Source organism: Eptesicus fuscus, chromosome 18 (assembly GCF_027574615.1).
Source record: "Eptesicus fuscus isolate TK198812 chromosome 18, DD_ASM_mEF_20220401, whole genome shotgun sequence".
Taxonomy (NCBI): domain Eukaryota; kingdom Metazoa; phylum Chordata; class Mammalia; order Chiroptera; family Vespertilionidae; genus Eptesicus; species Eptesicus fuscus.
The window spans coordinates 53201133-53220907 of NC_072490.1; the positions used below are offsets into that span (position 1 = coordinate 53201133).

General features: G+C 49.1%; 2 protein-coding genes across 6 annotated transcripts in view; one reads left to right on the plus strand and one right to left on the minus strand.

Moving 5' to 3' along the window:
* Window positions 1-19775, plus strand: part of SLC25A26 (solute carrier family 25 member 26) — a 151648-nt gene that overhangs the window by 120564 nt on the left and 11309 nt on the right. For 4 of the 5 annotated variants that reach the window (XM_054708186.1, XM_054708188.1, XM_054708189.1 and 1 more), the window contains 3 exons: window positions 7545-7614; window positions 13750-13814; window positions 18733-18806. In XM_054708186.1, the coding sequence (XP_054564161.1) occupies window positions 7545-7614; window positions 13750-13814; window positions 18733-18806 (209 nt within the window). The remainder of the gene's footprint in view (window positions 1-7544; window positions 7615-13749; window positions 13815-18732; window positions 18807-19775) is intronic. The other variant, XM_054708187.1, reaches the window with a different exon arrangement.
* LRIG1 (leucine rich repeats and immunoglobulin like domains 1) overlaps window positions 8646-19775 on the minus strand; it is a 126476-nt gene continuing 115346 nt past the window's right edge. Inside the window, exons 20-21 of the mRNA XM_054708185.1 lie at window positions 9441-9509; window positions 8646-8701 (exon numbers count right to left, since the gene is read on the minus strand). Coding sequence (XP_054564160.1) covers window positions 9445-9509 — 65 coding nt within the window. The 3' untranslated portion in view covers window positions 8646-8701; window positions 9441-9444. The remainder of the gene's footprint in view (window positions 8702-9440; window positions 9510-19775) is intronic.

The window sequence follows — 19775 nt, forward strand, 5'->3', positions numbered from 1 at the left end:
AGCAACTGGCCAGTAGGTATGATGCACACTGACCACCAGGGGGCAGATGTTCAACGCAGGAGCTGCCGATCCACAGCAACTTTGCAGAGTGCCCTCTTGCACTCCGGGACTCCTTGGGGGATGTCAGACTGCCAGTTTCGGCCTGATCCCCGCAGGCCAGGCCGAGGAACCCCCACCTGCCAGAGGGATCTCACTCACTCCGCAGACGCCCTTCGAGCTCCGGTGCCGGCCCAGGTGTGGCCAGCCAGGGAGGGACTGCGGGAGGTTGGCTCCAGGGCATGTCGAGCCTGTCTCGCCCAATCCCGCCCCACCGGCCACCTTCTAATTAACTTCAATGTGCATGAATCCGTGCACCAGGCCTCTAGTTGTAAACAATGCTCCTATGAACATTGGGGTACATATTTTCTTTCTGATTGGTGTTTCAGGCTTCTTAGGGTATATTCCAAAAAGTGGGATCATTGGGTAAAATGGCAGTTCCATTTTTTAAAATATATTTTTATTGATTTCAGAGAGGAAGGAAGAGGGAGAGAGAGATAGAAACATCAATGATGAGAGAGAATCATCGATAGGCTGCCTCCTGCACGCCCTCCTACTGGGCATAGGCAGTTCCACTTTTAATTTTTTTAGGAAATGCCACCCTGTTTTCCATAGTGATTGTACCGATCTGCATTCCCACCAGCAGTGTATTAGGGTTCCTTTTTCTCCATTAGGTGGATCCTCGTCAGCACTTGCTATTTGTTGATTTATTGGTGGTAGCCATTCTGGCAGGTGTGAAGTGGTACCTCATTGTAATTTTAATTTGTATCTCTCTGATGATTAGCTATGTTGAGCATTTTTTCATGTCTCTTGGCGATTGGTATGTCCTCTTTAGAGAAGTGTCTGTTTAGGTCCTCTGCCCATTTTTAAATTGAATTGTCTTCCTTTTGTTGAGTTGTATGAGTACTTTATATATTTTGTAAATTAACCCCTTATCAGATATATCATTGACAACTATGTTCTCCCATACAGCAGGTTCCTTTTTCATTTTGTGATGGTTTCTTTTGCTGTGAAGAAACTTTTTAGTTTGATGTCGTCCCATTTGTTTATTTTTTCCTTGGTTTCTCTTGACCTAGGCATTGTATCAGTGAAAATTATGCTATGTGAGATGTCTAATATTTTGCTGCCTACGTTTTCTTCCTGAATTCAAGGCTTACATTTAAGTCTTTTACCCATTTTGAGTTTATTTTTGTGTATGGTGTAAGTTCTATCATTTTTTTCCATGTACCTGTCCAAATATCTCAATACAATTTATTGAAGAGATTGTCTTTACTCCACTGTATGCTCTTGCATCTTTTATCAAATGTTAATTGAGCATATGCCTTGCGTTGATTTCTGGGTTCTCTGTTCTCTTCCTTTGCTCTGAATGCCTGTTTTTGTGCCAGTACCAGAGTGTTTTTATTACAGTGGCTTTGTAGTATAGTTTTATATCCAGTATTGTGATCCCTCCAACTTTGTTTTTCTTTCTCAAGATCGCTGTGGCTATCCAGGGTCTTTTTTGGTTCCATATAAATTTTTGGAGTATTTGTTCTAAATCTGTGAAATATGCTGTTGGTATTTTAATAGGGATTGCATTAAATTTGTAGACTGCTTTGAGCGGTATGGGGCCATTTTAATGATATGAATTCTACTGATCCATGAACATGGTATATTCTTCAACTTGTTTATATCTTCTTCTATCCCTTTTTTCAACATTCTGTAGTTTGCCAAGTACAGGTCTTTTACTACATTGGTTAAGTTTATTCTTAAGTATCTTAATTTTTTTTTGTTGCAGTGATAAATGAGATTGCTTTTTTAGTTTCTCTTTCTGATATTTCATTATTGGTGTATAAAAATGCCATCTATTTCTGAGTGTTAATTTTGTATCCAGCTATATTGCTGAATTCATTTACAAAATCTAGTAGTTTTTTGCCAAAGGCTTTAGGTTTTTCTATGTTCAATATCATGTCAGCTGTGAATAATGACAGTATTAAGTCCTCCTTTCCAATTTGGATGCCTTTTATTTCTTCTTGTCTGATCACTGTGGCTAGCACTTCTAGTACTCTCCTATATAATAAAAGACTAATATGCAAATCGACCATACAGAGGAACAACCAGTCGCTATGATGCACACTCAAGCAGGAGCTGCCCCCTGGTGGTCAGTGCGCTCCCACAGGAGAAATGCCTCTCAGCCAGTAGCTGGGCTCATGGCTGGCGAGCACAACGGCAGTGGCGGGAGCCTCTCACGCCTCCACTGTAGGCGGGCGGTAAGGAGCGAGTGGTCCCGGACTGTGAGAAGGATGTCTGACTGCCGGCTTAGGCCTGATCCCCGGGGGAGTGAGCCTAAGCCAGCAGGCGGACATCCCCCAAGGGGTCCTGGACTGTGAGACAGCACAGGCCGGGCTGAGGGAGCTCCCCACCCTAGTGCACGAATTTTGTGCACCGGGCCTCTAATGTTGAATGAGAGTGTTGAAAGCAGACAGCCCTGTCTTGTTCCTGTTCTTGGGGGAAATGGTTTTAGTTTTTGCTCATTGAGTATGATGTTGGCTGTAGGTTTGTCATATATGGCCTTGATTATGTTGAAGCATGATTCCTCTATTCCCACTTTGCTGAAAATTTTTATCAAAAATGGGTGTTGGGTTTTGTCAAATGCTTTTTATGCATCTATTGATATGATATTGTGATTTTTGTTTCAATCTGTTTATGTGAATTTTTGTTTCAATCTGTTTATGTTTATTAATTTGTGAATATTGTACCAACCTTGCATCTCCAGAATAAATTTCACTTGGTCATGGTGTATGATCTTTTTAATATATTGCTGGATCTGATTTGCTAATACTTTGTTGAGGATTTTAGCATCTATGATCATCAGGGGTATTGGCCTATACTTCTCTTTCTTTGTAGTGCCTTTATCTGGTTTTGGAATTAGGATAATGCTGGCCTCATAAAGGGTTTGAAATTGTTCCTTCCTCTTGGATTGTTTGGAATAGTTTGAAGAGTATAAGTGTTCGTTCTTCTGTGAGTGTTTGGTAAAACTCCCCTATGAAGCCATCTGGACCAGGGTTTTTGGTTGCTGGGAGTTTTTCGATTACTGCTCCTATTTCATATGTTGTTATTGGCCTATTCTGGTTTTCTGATTCTTCCTGATTCAGTTTCGGGAGATTGTATTTTTCTAGGAATTTGTCCATTTCATCCACATTGTCCAGCTTGTTGGCATATAATTGTTCATAGTATTTTCTTACCACCCTTTGTATTTCTGTGGTGTCTGTTGTTACTTCACCTCTTTTGTTTCTGATCTTATTTAGTTGGATCCTCTCTCTTTGTTTCTTGATGAGTCTAGCTAAATGTTCATCAGTCTTGTTTATCTTTTTATAAATCCTGTTTATCTTATCAACGGTTTCATTGATCTTTTGTGTTGCTTTTTGAGTCTCTGTGTAATTTATTTCCACTCTGATCTTTATTATTTCCTTCCTTTTATTTACTCTGGGCTTTTCTTGTGTCCCCCTTACCCCCCTCCCACCTATATATTTTTTTAAGTTGTAGGGTTATATAGTTTACTAGAAATTTTTCTTGTTATTTTTTGTGGTTTGTTTGTTTTTTGTTTTTGTTTTTTTATGTAGGCCTGTAGTGCTATGAACTTCCCTCTTAGGACTGCTTTCATTGTGTACCACAGTTTTGGAATTGTTGTATGTTCATTTTCATTTGTTTCCTGAAAGTTTTTTAATCTCCCTTAGATCTTATAGGTAACCCATTCATTGTTTAATAACATGCTATTTAGCCTCCTTGTGTTTGAGTATTTATGGGTTTCTGTTGAGAAATCTAGTGGGAGCGCCCCTTGTGAGGAACTCTGTCTCTTGCAGCCTTTAAGATTCTTTCTTTGTCTTTAACATTTGACATTTTAATTATGATTTGTGTGTGTGTGTGTGTGTGTGTGAGTGTGAGGGAGTCTTTTTGGGTTGCTTTTGATTGGGACTCTCTGTTTCCTGGACTTGTTTGACTTTTTCTTCACCCAGTCAGGGAAATTTTCTGTCATTATTTCTTCAAACAGATTCTCTATTCCTTGCTCAGATTCTTCTTTTCTGGTACCCCTATGATGCAGATGTTGTTATGTTTTATATTCTCCCAAAGCTTTTTTAAACTCTCCTCCTCCTTTTTAATTTTTTTTCTGAATTGCTCTGAATGGGTGGGTTTTTGTTTTTGTTTTTTCTACCTTGTCTTCTAACTCGCTGATTGGGTCCTCCATTTCTTCTAGTCTAGTGTTGATTCCTTCTAGGGTATTCTTTATTTCAGCTATGTCATTCTTCATTTCTGGTGGATTCTTATTCATACTATCCCTTTTTCATACTGGTGTAGTTCTTACTCAGTCCCACATAGTTCTAATTAAGTTGCTTAGATTTCTCACTAAGTTGTTTGAATAACCTTATAACCATTACTGTGAATTCTTTATCTGACAAATTGCTTGTTTCCATTTTTAGTCCATTTTCTGGTGATCCCTTTTTCTTTCATTTGGGAGTTTCTTTGTCTCCCCATTTTTGCTGTCCCTTTGTATTTGTTACTACATATTAGATCAAACTGCTATGCCTCCCAGTCTTCGTGGGGTGGCCTTATGTAGTATGTGTTTTGTGGGACCCAGTGGTGCAGTCTCTTAGATCTCCCAAGCTGGGTGCACTAGGAGTGTCCCTATTGTGAACTATTTGTGCTCTCTGTTGTAATTGGGTTTTGAATGTTGTTGCCCCATTTGTGGATGGAATCGCCTCTTAGTCTGGCTTGACTGAGGCTCACCACCGACCATATAATGCAAGCAGTTGTGCAGGTGCTGACAGAACAAATCAAAATAAGAAGCAAAAGAAACAAAACAAAAACACCAAAACAAACAAACAAACAAAAAACACCCTACAATGACAACAAAAGCAACCATAAAAGAAGAATTAGGAAAGAGAAAAGAGAACAAGAATGATAGAAGAAAAGAAAGAAAAAAAGTATAAGAAAAAAAGGGGAAAGAAAAAGCAATTTGAAATGGCAGAAACGAAATAAAGAAAATAAGAATAAAGAATAGGGGAAGGAAAACAGTGTACAAATAGAGGAAGAATAAATAAGAAATGGGGGGAAAACATGAGACAGAAGGAAAAATAGAGTAAGAAAAAGGGAAGAGAAAAATTAGATATATGAAAGAAAAATAAAGACTAAAAGAATAGAAAATCAATAAAGAAGAAAGATAAAGAAGATTAAGGAAAAGAACGGTGAAGTGGTCATCTTAGAGTTCAGTGTCTCATGGGAGCTCCCTTGGATCCTGCTCTCTGGTGTCTGGAGCTGACTGTTGTGTCTGCCAGTCTGGGCTTCCCTGGGAGGTCCTTAGGTGCTAGCCACTGTCAGAGACTGTCTTCCCTTGACTCTCAGCAACCTCTTTGAAGCTTTAAGGGCTCCACAGTTTGTGTCTGTCTCCATAGGATGTGGCAGCAGCAGGAGGGCCCAAGCTGCACTCTAAGGCCGGTTTGTTAGCAGCATGGGGCCAGGGATGGGTCAGCACATTTCTCCTGGCTTCCTGGTCTCTGCCTACACCTGCTTTTGCATAGCAGCCAGCTGTCCATCTTAATCACTCAAAAGTCTGTTTCCGCAAAGGGCTTTAGGCAGAATGAGGATTATAGACCTCTGGGTTTCCCGTGAGGGGGAGGTGCCATTCAGATTTCAGGGAAAGTGGTGGGTGTGTTTCGAGTCCCAGAGCTAATCCTATGAGAGTGACCCAGAATATTTCCCTGCCCTCGGGGTGGAGATCCTCGTATTCAGTCCAGTGGGATCAGCTGGCTACCGGGAGTTTCTATCAGCTCTCCTGTGAGGGGAAAGTACCAGTCTGGTTCCCGGGATAGTGGGGTGGATGGCACCACCCCCAAGCCAGTCACTGATGCTCCCGGAGACTGTTCAAACCGGTAGACCTGGCCTCCGCTGCTGTCTCCTCTGCGAAGGTCGAGGTGCAGGGTGTGGCAGGCCGGGCTGTATCACTAGGGTGGAGTTACTTCCTTTTCCTGAGCTATGGCTTCTGGGAGGGGCCTGCACCTCTCAGGAAAAATGTGTATTTCGTTTTGGGGGCGTACTTCCGAATGCAGGACTCCCAGCTGCTGCTATTCCATGTCTCCCCCCAATGCTTCCCACCCCAGCCTCTCCTTAGGCACCCTGAGTCCGCACTGCCCTCCCTCCCTCGGGTGAGGAGCTGCAAGTGAAAATCCTGTGCTCTGGGCTAAAAAATCAACAACAACAAAAAGCCGGAGGCTTTATCTCAGACCTGCTCTGCTTTCCCCAGCAGCCGGAAGCCCTGCTGCTTCACCGGGATGTTACTGGGCTGCTGTTCTCTGCGCTGGTGCTCCGGGCCGTGGTGGCCGGCCTGGGTTCCAGGCCTGAGTCTTCTCAGGGAAGAAGCCCTCCCATAGCCGAGCGATCTCTCTTCACTCTTGGCCTGCTGCCGCGGAAGCTGGGCCAGCCCCTTTCCACCTCGCCCTGCCTACTGGGCGCCAGGTGTTTTCTGTCCTTCCTGGATACAAGCCTCCTCCTCAGTTGGTGATTCTGGGTGAATGTTCCCCATTTTAGCTTTGTTTCCAGTCTGGCCCTGGAAGGAGGTGCCAGAAAGGTCTGCCTATTCTGCCCCCATCTCCTCCCTGACTGTGCTTCCAGGACGCGGGTGTTGTCAGCGCTCAGAGATTGGGCCAGGCTGCCTCAGCTATCACACTGTAAATGCTTGGTGAGCCAGGCACCGTGCCTCGGCCACCACTTCGCCTAATTTCAAACTTGGCATGGTTTTTAATTGTATAATCCTCAACTTCATGAACAATACAAACAATTTTTTGACAAACTTTAATACTTAATTAACAGAATTAGCAGCCTTAAACATGCAACATGGATAAAGATTGAAAAAAACAACTGAAGAATTTTGGCATACGCTGCTCTGGACTAATTTGTGAATTATGACATTTATATGTTCAGAATTATATGGGAAATATTTACAATGTTATATTGTCTTGGCCTGGCCAGCATGGCTTAGTGGTTTAGCGTCGACCTGTGGTTCATGGAGGTCATGGTTCAATTCCCGGTCAGGGCACATGCTCGGGTTGTGGGCTTGATCCCCAATGTGGGACGTGCAGGAGGCAGCTTATCAATGACTCTCTCTCATCATCGATGTTTCTATCTCTCTCCCTCTTCCTTCCTCTCTGAAATAAATAAAAATGTATTTTAGAAAAAAATTTTTTAAAATATATATTTTTATTTATACACATGTGCACAGTGTGTGAGTATATGTGTTGTATATCATACATACTCCCCCAAAAGTGTTTCCTTTGAGCTCTCTAATGTAGCTACCACCCCTGTTTCTTTGTCTTATTTTAGAATGCAGTTAAGTCCTTGGGAAAATCACTTATGTCATCAGTGAGGAATGCCACCAAAATAGCTTCTCACTTAAGTTCCCATCCCTAGGGCTCACCCACAGGAGGTTGCGATAAATTCAAATATTTAATAACTTGTCTTTTTCTTTCTCTTTAACACAGGCCCTCTGGTCCTGGAGGCAGGATCATGTGGTGGAATCTTGGCAGTCAGCAGTCTGTGGAGCTTTTGCAGGTGCAAAGGATTATATTATACTGGGAAAGACCAAAGAGGGGGGAAATGTGAAAATATTAACTATGCAAAAACAACATTCTTTAGAAATTCCAGATTGTTCAGATGAAGAGAGTTCCACTAGTTGTTTGAGAAAAGAAAGTGTCTTAGGAAAATGAAAAACCTAAAAAGGTGTCTCCTTGAAAGACAACCAATTTGTTTTTGACAAATTTTTCGTTTTCTTTTATCTTTATTAAAGCCTTCACTCAGGCCCTGGGATCATCTTGAAGATGATTTATAAAGTCCTGTGTGGGACGAGGCTGGCTGTGGGGCAGGGCTGCCTGTGCAGCTGCCTGCCCTGAGCAGTGCTGGGGGTTAAGCGAACCCTGCAGCAGGCAGTGACTCACGGCCGTGACATGTTTGACAGCACCGCAGATTAACTGGTATCAGGAGGGGGGCTGTTCCCCGGTGTACTGAAGGCTAAACTGCTGTGTAGAAAATAGGGACATCGAAACATCTGGGCATTTTCTAGACATTAACCAAAGAGCAAAGTGACAATATGCAATCCTGTGTCATCCATCACTACGTCATAGGCCTTTTCCAGTGAGGTTCTAATGAGAACTCAGAGGCTGTATGGAATTTAGTAAGTGACAGCTTTAACATTCTAAGAGAGAAATTAGAATTGTAGTTGATATAAATCAAAGTGGAGGTTTGCCAGAAAGCTGTGAATTGCTAGTGTAGATGTGAAGCCAGTAGTACGTTGATAGATATGAAGTTTAGATGTCAACTTTATTAGAAAAGAATTATTTTTTCAATTTGTTTAATGGTTGTTGGATTGGGTTTTTTGTTGTAGTGATTAGGAAAATAGGGAACATACATTTTATAGGATTCTTTATTAATAATTGGGCCCACTTGACTTGTAGAATTGGTCATCAAAAATAAGAATGTTGCCTGTAGACATGAAGCCAGCTCACATTGAGATGAAGGGGGTTTGTTTCCATGTGACACAGTCATCAGCTATGCCAAGTGGGTCAGTGGTCTGGACTGGCTTTCTGGAGGGCAGGCAGGTGTCATTCCCCTCCCTGGGTGGGCAGCGTGACTCCCTCTGGGCCTGGGGACACAGGGAGCAGTTGAGAATGTGGTTGCCTGGATAAGGAAAGGCCACTTTTTAGTTAACAATACTATAAACCCTCCTCATGTCCAATAGGAAGTATCTATTCTCCGGCCCCATTCCTTAAGTAACTGATTCAGGTATTTGCTTACAATGCCTTGTTTCTGTTAAGGAAATGGCATTCATTACCATTCCTTTTTTCGGAATAATGCTCTCTAACAGGCACTAAGCACTTAGATTAGTCAGAAAGGGGAAGAACCTACGAGATGCCCACTGATCTTGGATCCTGGGGGCGAGGCCCTTGGAGGAAGGTGGCTCACTGTGTCCAGTGACAGCAGAGAAGCCGCCACCTGAGCAGGAAGGGCTTGCTCAGAACCACACAGCCCTGCAGGCCAGCTGGTAGGACTTAACAAAATTTTGTCAAGTCTCCATTCTGCCTCTGACTAAGGATTGAGGCTTTGGGGCCGTCCTGGGCTCCAGCTCTCTTACCTGTGACGTAGAAGCAGCCCTCCCTCCCTCCCTCCTCCCTCCCTCCCTCCCTCAGGGATTCCAGTACTCTAGCATGTGTTAATACTTTGTAATTGGTAAAACTGAACAGACCTAAGGAATTGTTCCTATTTCAATAAGAACAACCAGCACCCAGGAAATGAAAACTGTCACAATAATTTCACTTGCGTTGAAAGAAGAGTATTAACAAAGTTACTGTACACAGTCATCTCCTCTAATACAGTCATCTTACTTTTTCAGCTGAGGTTCTGATAAGTGAAGGAGTTTATCCAAGGTCTGCAAAAATCCATTGTCAGGACACCTTAGCAAAAGATAAAATACATTTCTTGTTTATACCCCTTTTGTTCTGAAAGTTTCCTTGGTACAGTGTTGACCCTGAGGAATTAGTTACTACTTTAGACCTTTCTGAAAGATCACCGGCATTAGGAAACACTCCCGATGGTGAGGCTGACCTTCCGTAAGGGTTACTGCAGCACTGCCTCCCAGCCGCAGAGGGCTCGCTGTCCGGGCCGCCCTCTGAGATCGCACAGGCTGGCCGGCGCACTTTCGGACTCTGCAGTGGTACGTGGCCATAAAGCAGCGGGCAAGCTGGCCCTCAAATCAGAAGCCAGGTTTCTCGTTCCTGTGTGCCTGGTCCATCTGGGCCTCCCTGGCACTCTGTGCCCGTGCACTGCTTGGCATAAATATCCAGAAGTGGCCCCTGAGATTGGAGGTGTTGATGGCTTGTCATGCTCAGCAGGTCCCTTGGGGTTAAACTAGGAAGAAAAAGGACTTTGCCAACTTCCACGCTTCAAGTTAACATCTAAACATAAATTCGTAATTCAGCGTAAGTAATGGTGACATTTGCTATTAGAGTGGTAGTTGTTATTCTAGTATTCTGATCAGTTTCTTATAATTAACACCGATTTACATTCTCTAAGAGAGGAGAGTGACAGAGATGTAGATATAGACAGACAGACAGGTCTTCCCATGGTTTGAAATTCTAGAATAGGGTGAAGGTTTACCTGGGTGAATGGAAGGCCCAGCACAATCTTTAAAACAAACACATTGGATGGTGAAGCCCTAGCCCTGCCCTGGGCCTGTTTGGAGGGAGGGGCCGGCAGGGACCATGCTGGCAGCTGCTGCTCGAGGGGCAGCTGCAGACCTGCCCTGGGACCTGGCCCCTTGGTCTGGAGAGCTCAGCAGTCACACGCACGACATCTGGTTCCCTGCATCTGCCCCTGGAAGCAGTTCTGACCTTCCAAAGAGCCCGATGCAGAGCGGCCCAGAGAACACGGTTTCCTTGGGGTCTGAGCACTGAAGCAGCCACGGTTGCCATAGCGGACGGCTGTCCTGGCCAGCGTGCTAGCGTGTCCTCAGTTGTTACCAGCACTTCACCTTTGGAGAGCAGGACGTTTTAACTAAAGTGCCAGTCCTCCCCCCACCCCCCATATGACCAGTTACTTTAGTACGTGACCTTCACACGTCCTTCCTGCCACCTCATAAAAAATGGCGAGGCCTGTGACTTGGAGAATCTTTGATATTTGAAGATATTCAAATTGATTAGCAACTTCCATAAAATAGCTTTCCTCATGGTAGTAAAGTAAGACCTATTTAAGCATATGTGCGTTTGTCTTTAACATCTCTTCACATTACTTGATGAGACAGAAATCTCTAAGAAAATCCGCAGGCATCCACAGTAAAGGCACGGGAACTTTGCTCATGGCCAAAGCCCGTTTGACTTGCAGTATCCAACTTCATTAGAAGCAGACACTTCACTGCAGGCCACTCATCAAGCTGAGCGGTCAGCTGGAGTGTCCTTGCCAACCTTTAAGTCATCTTGGTTGGTTGAGGACAGATTGTGAACATTTTCAAACAAGAAAAAACGGTGTATGCTCTTCTGAGTTTTAACAAGTGGATCAATTTTAATGTCCAGTATCAAAGTCTATGTAGTGAGAAAGCTGAGGCACACGTGGCTGTGAGGCCCCACTCTCCATTATCTGTGGTCCCGGGGCCAGCTGTCCGCAAGCTCAAACCCTCCACGGCAGCGCCTCGCCAGGCCGCGTTCCAGGCACAGAGCCGGCACAGCTAGCAGCTTGGAGCTCCCCCGTACCTCCTTTTCAGAGGACACGTTGAAATCTTCAGTTGTGAAAACTACAGACACTTGTCCAGGGCACCCAGGAAGCATTTTGAGGCCCTACTATGTGTGCTGGCTGAGACATGAAGAACCTCTGCCCACCCAGACAAGAGCTCATTACGTTGAGCACCAGTGTGCGACAGGTACCACTCTAGACACATGCGTGGACTCATTTAACATGTGTCACCTTGCTGTCTGCATGTCCCGGATGAAAAATGGCGCTACTGGAAGTCCCAGTGGCCAGAGCTGAGATCTGGAGTCAGACAGAAAAGCCCGTGTCTCAGCTCTGCGAGGAGGAAAACTCGGTGACTTACGCTCTCCGCGCTTCGCTTCCCTCCTGTGTCTGGGGCAGCCAGATGCCTGTCTGCCCACAGGGCTCCTTCCCATGGCCAGTCCGCCCAGAGAGCGGGGAGCCTGGAGAGCGGGGAGCCCGGAGAGCGGGGAGCCCGGAGAGCAGGGGAGCCCTGAGAGCAGGGAGCCGCCCGGAGAGCAGGGAGCCGCCCGGAGAGCAGGGGAGCCCCCCGGAGAGCGGGGAGCCCGGAGAGCAGGGAGCCCGGAGAGCAGGGGAGCCCCCCGGAGAGCGGGGAGCCCGGAGAGCAGGGGAGCCCCCCGGAGAGCAGGGGAGCCCCCCGGAGAGCAGGGGAGCCCCCCGGAGAGCAGGGAGCCCGGAGAGCAGGGGAGCCCCCCGGAGAGCAGGGGAGCCCCCCGGAGAGCAGGGAGCCCGGAGAGCAGGGGAGCCCCCCTGAGAGCGGGGAGCCCGGAGAGCGGGGAGCCCGGAGAGCAGGGGAGCCCCCCGGAGAGCAGGGAGCCACCCGGAGAGCAGAGAGCCACCCGGAGAGCAGGGGAGCCCCCCGGAGAGCGGGGGAGCCAGGCTCTTTCTGGCCTGAAGGAGGGTTCTCAGCCAGGCCCTGCAGCCAGTGTGGGAAACAAGACAGTCAGGGGTGGGGCCCAGCGTCAGTGCCGCCTCCTTCCTTAAGATTTTTGTCTAAATGGATGTGAAGCCTTCCCGGACCCTTTCCTGTACTTAAAGTATATATACTCTTTAGTGAAGAATATGTGGTTTAAAATATTAAAGAATATGTGGTTTAAAATATTAAAGAATATGTGGTTTAAAATATTAAAATTATAGTAAAGAATATGTGGTTTAAAATATTAAAATTGTAGGATTTCAGGACTGGGTCCACAAAATTTTAAAATACTTGAAATGTAGCCAAGACTTTCAGTTATCAGGCAACTTTTGAATCTGCAGAAAAATGTTTCACATACTCATACAAAAGTGGCTTAAAAAGGGAGACTCATATTCATGTTATTGGTCCTCGTTAGCCCTAAATGTGTGTCATTTGTGGGTAACCAAAAGTGGAACATAGAAGCATAAGTGGGTACGTCTTTAAAAAGTTGTCATCTCCAAGTTACCAGATGGAGGAGGTTCATGTAATGATTGCTCTTCAGCAGCTTATTTAGAAAGATATTGGGCAGAGATCACATGCCCTTCTTGCCCACATGCCACAGAGCTGGAGGGAGAGGTGCTATTTCTGGAGCATCCTCCACACGTGTGCTCTGTGCAGCCTCTTACAAAACTGCCCACTTCACTCGAGTTCATGGGTGCTGCGTCTGTAAAAGTCCTTCGAGTTTATTATTCCTACCTCCTGAGGGCCTCCCGGGGTTTCAAACCTATCTTTGTATCAGCTTAATTAGAATATTGGCACCATGTACTGTGGGTTCTGTTTGTTGTTGTTTTTTAACTGTCCAAAGATTGGACCCATTTAAAATGTGTGGGTTTTAGACAGTCCCGGGTGGCATGGGAGAGGAGGTAGGAAGGAGCCACGAGGTAGCGGCTATTAGGGCAACACTGGCTCTGCCCAGATGCAGAGTGGGCTGAGCAGCATCGATCCCCCACTGCCTGCCACCAGAAGCCTGACGCACGGAAAGCTTTACTCTTTAAACGTTTTTACCTCAAAGCATCCAGCCAGTTTATACCAGAAATCCCCACCGCGATAGACATGTTTGCCCACCTTGCCTGAGAGCAGAAGCGATGGGAGCGTTTTGGAGTCAGATAAAGAACAGTGGCCGCAGGAGGCCTGGCCTCGGGTCCCTGGGAGAGGCCGTCTCACTGCGAGCAGGTGTCTGCTGCAGACGCGACCATGTGGACACGGCTGTTTCCTGCTCCGCAGAAGAGCCAGGCTGTGCTGGGGCCTCGTGGGCCTGAGCAGGGAAAGCATGACCTGGTCACCTGGCCATGCAATGCGGGTTCACCACAGAAGCAGTGGCGTGTGGGTACATGTTTTCATGTGGCGTCCTGTTCTTGAACCAATCAAGTGGACGTAGTGATAAAGGACTGATTTGGCCAGAGTTATGGGGAATATAAAATAAAATCTATACAGCACCATGTAATAAACAGCCCTGTGCTCGGGTTTTATGTGCACAGGTGGATTTGCAGCTGTGGTCACCACGCCCCTGGACGTGGCAAAGACAAGAATCATGTTGGCGAAGGTAAGTGGTAAAATAGAATATTGGCACCGTATACTGTGGGTTCTGTTTGTTGTTTTTTAACTGTCCAAAGATTGGACCCCATTTAAAATGTGTGGGTTTTAGACAGTCCCGGGTGGCATGGGAGAGGAGGTAGGAAGGAGGTAATGAAGGCACAACCGCTGCTCCTGCTGGCGCTAGGGCTCGTATGGACACAGAGTGACCGAAGTGGAACACTGCCCTGTACCAGCAGCTGTGCTGCCTGGGGAGCCGCCGGCAAAACAGTGTCCATCATTGTCACACGGCCACTGCCCACAGCCTTCCACCTTTCTGGTCATTTCCGACCATGTCCCGTGAGCAGGCAGGGCTGGCGGGCCTCTGCTGTGAGCGCACTCAGGTCTCTGAGCCCAGCGCCTGGACCTGCTCGTGCCGTCGGCAGGTGAGTGGCTGCGCGCAGCCAGGCTCGGCCTTCACTGGGCGAATTAGGACTGTTGTCAGAACTTAAAATTTTTTCAGGAAAAAGAAAGCTACAGACTTCAGGGGATGCCACACATATAACATATCTGGACCAAAACAATAAAAAATAAAGTCATTCCCTTGTGGAAAAATGAACAAGAGCAGAATTCTAGCATGTGGGCCGACGGCCAACCTGAGAGCGCAGCCAGGCTTCACGCTGGGCGTGGGCTCTGTAGTAAGTGTGTCTGTTAGCTACTCAGGAGCGTACCAGGCTTCACGCTGGGCGTGGCGCTCTGTAGTAAGTGTGTCTGTTAGCTACTCAGGAGCGTACCAGGCTTCACGCTGGGCGTGGCGCTCTGTAGTAAGTGTGTCTGTTAGCTACTCAGGAACGTGCCAGGCTTCACGCTGGGCGTGGCGCTCTGTAGTAAGTGTGTCTGTTAGCTACTCAGGAACGTGCCAGGTATCACGCTGGGCGTGGCGCTCTGTAGTAAGTGTGTCTGTTAGCTACTCAGGAACGTGCCAGGCTTCACGCTGGGCGTGGCGCTCTGTAGTAAGTGTGTCTGTTAGCTACTCAGGAACATACCAGGCTTCACGCTGGGCGTGGCGCTCTGTAGTAAGTGTGTCTGTTAGCTACTCAGGAACGTGCCAGGCATCACGCTGGGCGTGGCGCTCTGTAGTAAGTGTGTCTGTTAGCTACTCAGGAACGTGCCAGGCTTCACGCAGGGCGTGGCGCTCTGTAGTGTGTGTGTCTGTTAGCTACTCAGGTACGTGCCAGGCTTCACGCTGGGCGTGGCGCTCTGTAGTGTGTGTGTCTGTTAGCTACTCAGGAGCGTACCAGGCTTCACGCTGGGCGTGGCGCTCTGTAGTAAGTGTGTCTGTTAGCTACTCAGGAACGTACCAGGCTTCACGCTGGGCGTGGCGCTCTGTAGTAAGTGTGTCTGTTAGCTACTCAGGAACGTACCAGGTTTCACGCTGGGCGTGGCGCTCTGTAGTAAGTGTGTCTGTTAGCTACTCAGGAGCGTACCAGGTTTCACGCTGGGCGTGGCGCTCTGTAGTAAGTGTGTCTGTTAGCTACTCAGGAGCGTGCCAGGCTTCACGCTGGGCGTGGCGCTCTGTAGTAAGTGTGTCTGTTAGCTACTCAGGAGCGTACCAGGCTTCACGCTGGGCGTGGCGCTCTGTAGTAAGTGTGTCTGTTAGCTACTCAGGAGCGTACCAGGCTTCACGCTGGGCGTGGCGCTCTGTAGTAAGTGTGTCTGTTAGCTACTCAGGAGCGTACCAGGCTTCACGCTGGGCGTGGCGCTCTGTAGTAAGTGTGTCTGTTAGCTACTCAGGAGCGTACCAGGCTTCACGCTGGGCGTGGCGCTCTGTAGTGTGTGTGTCTGTTAGCTACTCAGGAGCGTACCAGGCTTCACGCTGGGCGTGGCGCTCTGTAGTGTGTGTGTCTGTTAGCTACTCAAGAGCGTACCAGGTTTCACGCTGGGCGTGGCGCTCTGTAGTAAGTGTGTCTGTTAGCTACTCAGGAACGTACCAGGTTTCACGCTGGGCGTGGCGCTCTGTAGTAAGTGTGTCTGTTAGCTACTCAGGAACGTACCAGGCTTCACGCTGGGCGTGGCGCTCTGTAGTAAGTGTGTCTGTTAGCTACTCAGGAGTGTACCAGGCTTCACGCTGGGCGTGGCGCTCTGTAGTGTGTGTGTCTGTTAGCTACTCAGGCGCGTACCAGGCTTCACGCTGGGCGTGGCGCTCTGTAGTGTGTGTGTCTGTTAGCTACTCAGGAACGTACCAGGTTTCACACGGGGCGTGGCACTCTGTAGTAAGTGTGTCTGTTAGCTACTCAGGAACGTACCAGGCTTCACACTGGGCGTGGCGCTCTGTAGTAAGTGTGTCTGTTAGCTACTCAGGAACGTACCAGGCTTCACGCTGGGCGTGGCGCTCTGTAGTAAGTGTGTCTGTTAGCTACTCAGGAGCGTACCAGGCTTCACGCTGGGCGTGGCGCTCTGTAGTAAGTGTGTCTGTTAGCTACTCAGGAACGTACCAGGCTTCACGCTGGGCGTGGCGCTCTGTAGTGTGTGTGTCTGTTAGCTACTCAGGAGCGTACCAGGCTTCACACTGGGCGTGGCGCTCTGTAGTAAGTGTGTCTGTTAGCTACTCAGGTACGTGCCAGGCTTCACGCTGGGCGTGGCGCTCTGTAGTAAGTGTGTCTGTTAGCTACTCAGGAGCGTACCAGGCTTCACGCTGGGCGTGGCGCTCTGTAGTAAGTGTGTCTGTTAGCTACTCAGGAGCGTACCAGGTTTCACGCTGGGCGTGGCGCTCTGTAGTAAGTGTGTCTGTTAGCTACTCAGGAACGTGCCAGGCTTCACGCTGGGCGTGGCGCTCTGTAGTAAGTGTGTCTGTTAGCTACTCAGGAGCGTACCAGGCTTCACACTGGGCGTGGCGCTCTGTAGTGTGTGTGTCTGTTAGCTACTCAAGAGCGTACCAGGCTTCACGCTGGGCGTGGCGCTCTGTAGTAAGTGTGTCTGTTAGCTACTCAGGAACATACCAGGCTTCACGCTGGGCGTGGCGCTCTGTAGTAAGTGTGTCTGTTAGCTACTCAGGAGCGTACCAGGCTTCACGCTGGGCGTGGCGCTCTGTAGTAAGTGTGTCTGTTAGCTACTCAGGAGCGTACCAGGCTTCACGCTGGGCGTGGCGCTCTGTAGTAAGTGTGTCTGTTAGCTACTCAGGTACGTACCAGGTTTCACGCTGGGCGTGGCGCTCTGTAGTAAGTGTGCCTGTTAGCTACTCAGGAACGTACCAGGCTTCACGCTGGGCGTGGGCTCTGTAGTAAGTGTGCCTGTTAGCTACTCAGGAGCGTACCAGGCTTCACGCTGGGCGTGGCGCTCTGTAGTGTGTGTGTCTGTTAGCTACTCAGGAGCGTACCAGGCTTCACGCTGGGCGTGGCGCTCTGTAGTAAGTGTGCCTGTTAGCTACTCAGGAGCGTACCAGGCTTCACGCTGGGCGTGGCGCTCTGTAGTGTGTGTGTCTGTTAGCTACTCAGGAGCGTACCAGGCTTCACGCTGGGCGTGGCGCTCTGTAGTAAGTGTGTCTGTTAGCTACTCAGGAGCGTACCAGGCTTCACGCTGGGCGTGGCGCTCTGTAGTAAGTGTGTCTGTTAGCTACTCAGGAGCGTACCAGGCTTCACGCTGGGCGTGGCGCTCTGTAGTGTGTGTGTCTGTTAGCTACTCAAGAACGTGCCAAGTTTCACGCTGGGCGTGGCGCTCTGTAGTAAGTGTGTCTGTTAGCTACTCAGGTACGTGCCAGGCTTCACGCTGGGCGTGGCGCTCTGTAGTAAGTGTGTCTGTTAGCTACTCAGGAACGTGCCAGGCTTCACGCTGGGCGTGGCGCTCTGTAGTAAGTGTGTCTGTTAGCTACTCAGGAGCGTACCAGGCTTCACGCTGGGCGTGGCGCTCTGTAGTGTGTGTGTCTGTTAGCTACTCAGGAGCGTACCAGGCTTCACGCTGGGCGTGGCGCTCTGTAGTAAGTGTGTCTGTTAGCTACTCAGGAACGTGCCAGGCTTCACGCTGGGCGTGGCGCTCTGTAGTAAGTGTGTCTGTTAGCTACTCAGGAACGTGCCAGGCTTCACGCTGGGCGTGGCGCTCTGTAGTAAGTGTGTCTGTTAGCTACTCAGGAGCGTACCAGGCTTCACGCTGGGCGTGGCGCTCTGTAGTGTGTGTGTCTGTTAGCTACTCAGGAGCGTACCAGGCTTCACGCTGGGCGTGGCGCTCTGTAGTAAGTGTGTCTGTTAGCTACTCAGGAACGTACCAGGCTTCACGCTGGGCGTGGCGCTCTGTAGTAAGTGTGTCTGTTAGCTACTCAGGAACGTACCAGGTTTCACGCTGGGCGTGGCGCTCTGTAGTAAGTGTGTCTGTTAGCTACTCAGGTACGTACCAGGTTTCACGCTGGGCGTGGCGCTCTGTAGTAAGTGTGTCTGTTAGCTACTCAGGTACGTGCCAGGCTTCACGCTGGGCGTGGCGCTCTGTAGTAAGTGTGTCTGTTAGCTACTCAGGAGCGTACCAGGCTTCACGCTGGGCGTGGCGCTCTGTAGTAAGTGTGTCTGTTAGCTACTCAGGAACGTACCAGGCTTCACGCTGGGCGTGGGCTCTGTAGTAAGTGTGTCTGATAGCTCCTCAGGTACGTTTCCTAAGCAGACCATTCTTCTCAGACCTGACGCGGCTCTCGGAGACCTTCCTGCTCGGGTGGCACGGGAACTGCCTGGTGTGCTCTGCCCCTCCTGTGGCCATGAGACGCCAGCAGAGCAGCGGGACCACCAGCGCTGCCCATGGGCTTAATGTGAGCCCTTCTGGTGAGCGAGACTCGGGGTCCTGACTCCCCCGAGCCCTCCCTCAGTTTGGAACCGCCCTAGATGAGGGTAGCAGGGTGCCTGCCTCTGAGGCAAGTCCGTCAGGTGGGGACTTGCACAAGATAACGGCCTCCTCTCTGTGCTTCCATGCAGGCCGGGTCCAGCGCGGCTGGCGGGAACGTCCTCTCTGCCCTGCACGGGGTCTGGCGCACCCAGGGGCTGCCAGGGTAAGCACGAGGGGTGCGCGGCGGCTTCCTCTCCACCAGCTGGTCCCCCTGCAGCCTGACGTCGGACACACACCTGTCCGTCTTCTGCTTATGCCCTGGTCAGGGTCTCTTTATTTATATTGGACAAAACATGGCGTTTGCTTTGGCTTGTGTCAGACAATGTTGCTCAATCCAGGGATGCGGTGTCCCAGCCAGGTGAGGCCCAGCCCTGTCCACCCTGACTTGAGATGCGGGCCACGTGCGCCCTGCCCGCTCTGGGTGCCCTGGGGAGACAGGCGCCCAGCTACGTGATGCAGGGACCCCAGGGGGCGAGCATAGCACTCAGAGGGAGCCTCTGTGGTCTGGGCACTTTAACTGATCCTGCACAAGGTACCTTCAGCATCCCGCCGTGCTGACCCCTCGTTGGAGACACACCGGGCTGCTATCAGCTGAGCACCCCAGACCTTCAGCATCACAGCCTTAGGCGCTCTCTCTCCAGAGTGCTGTTTCAGCATTGCTCATACCACACAAGGTTACCAAGCGCTGGGGTCTGCACAGATACAAAGTTGCCATTTCTCTCTGGAATCATCAGCAGGAATTTTCCTGAGAGCAAAGCAGCAGTCCCGTCTGGAGCAGGGTCGGGACTGAGCCTAGTGACAGGGCCGGCTGGTGAGGACAGACGCAGAGGGTGGTGGGGCCGTGTTGACTGTCCACTGGATTGCGGTTCATGAGCACTCGGCAGGTGTGTGTTTCAGCCAGTGGGTAGTTCGGGGACCATTTGCCTGCTGGCCAGGTCCCAGGTAAGACGGTTGCAGCAGAATGGCCCATCCTCTGCTCAGAATTCCCAGCTGGGAGTCTGGCAAGCTGGCAGGGATGGATGGATGGATGGATGGATGGATGGATGGATGGATGGGTGTGGAGTGGCAGCTCTGAGGATGCAAGGACTTTCAGACAAGAACTGGGCTTAGCAGAAAGGACCCCTCAGAAGGG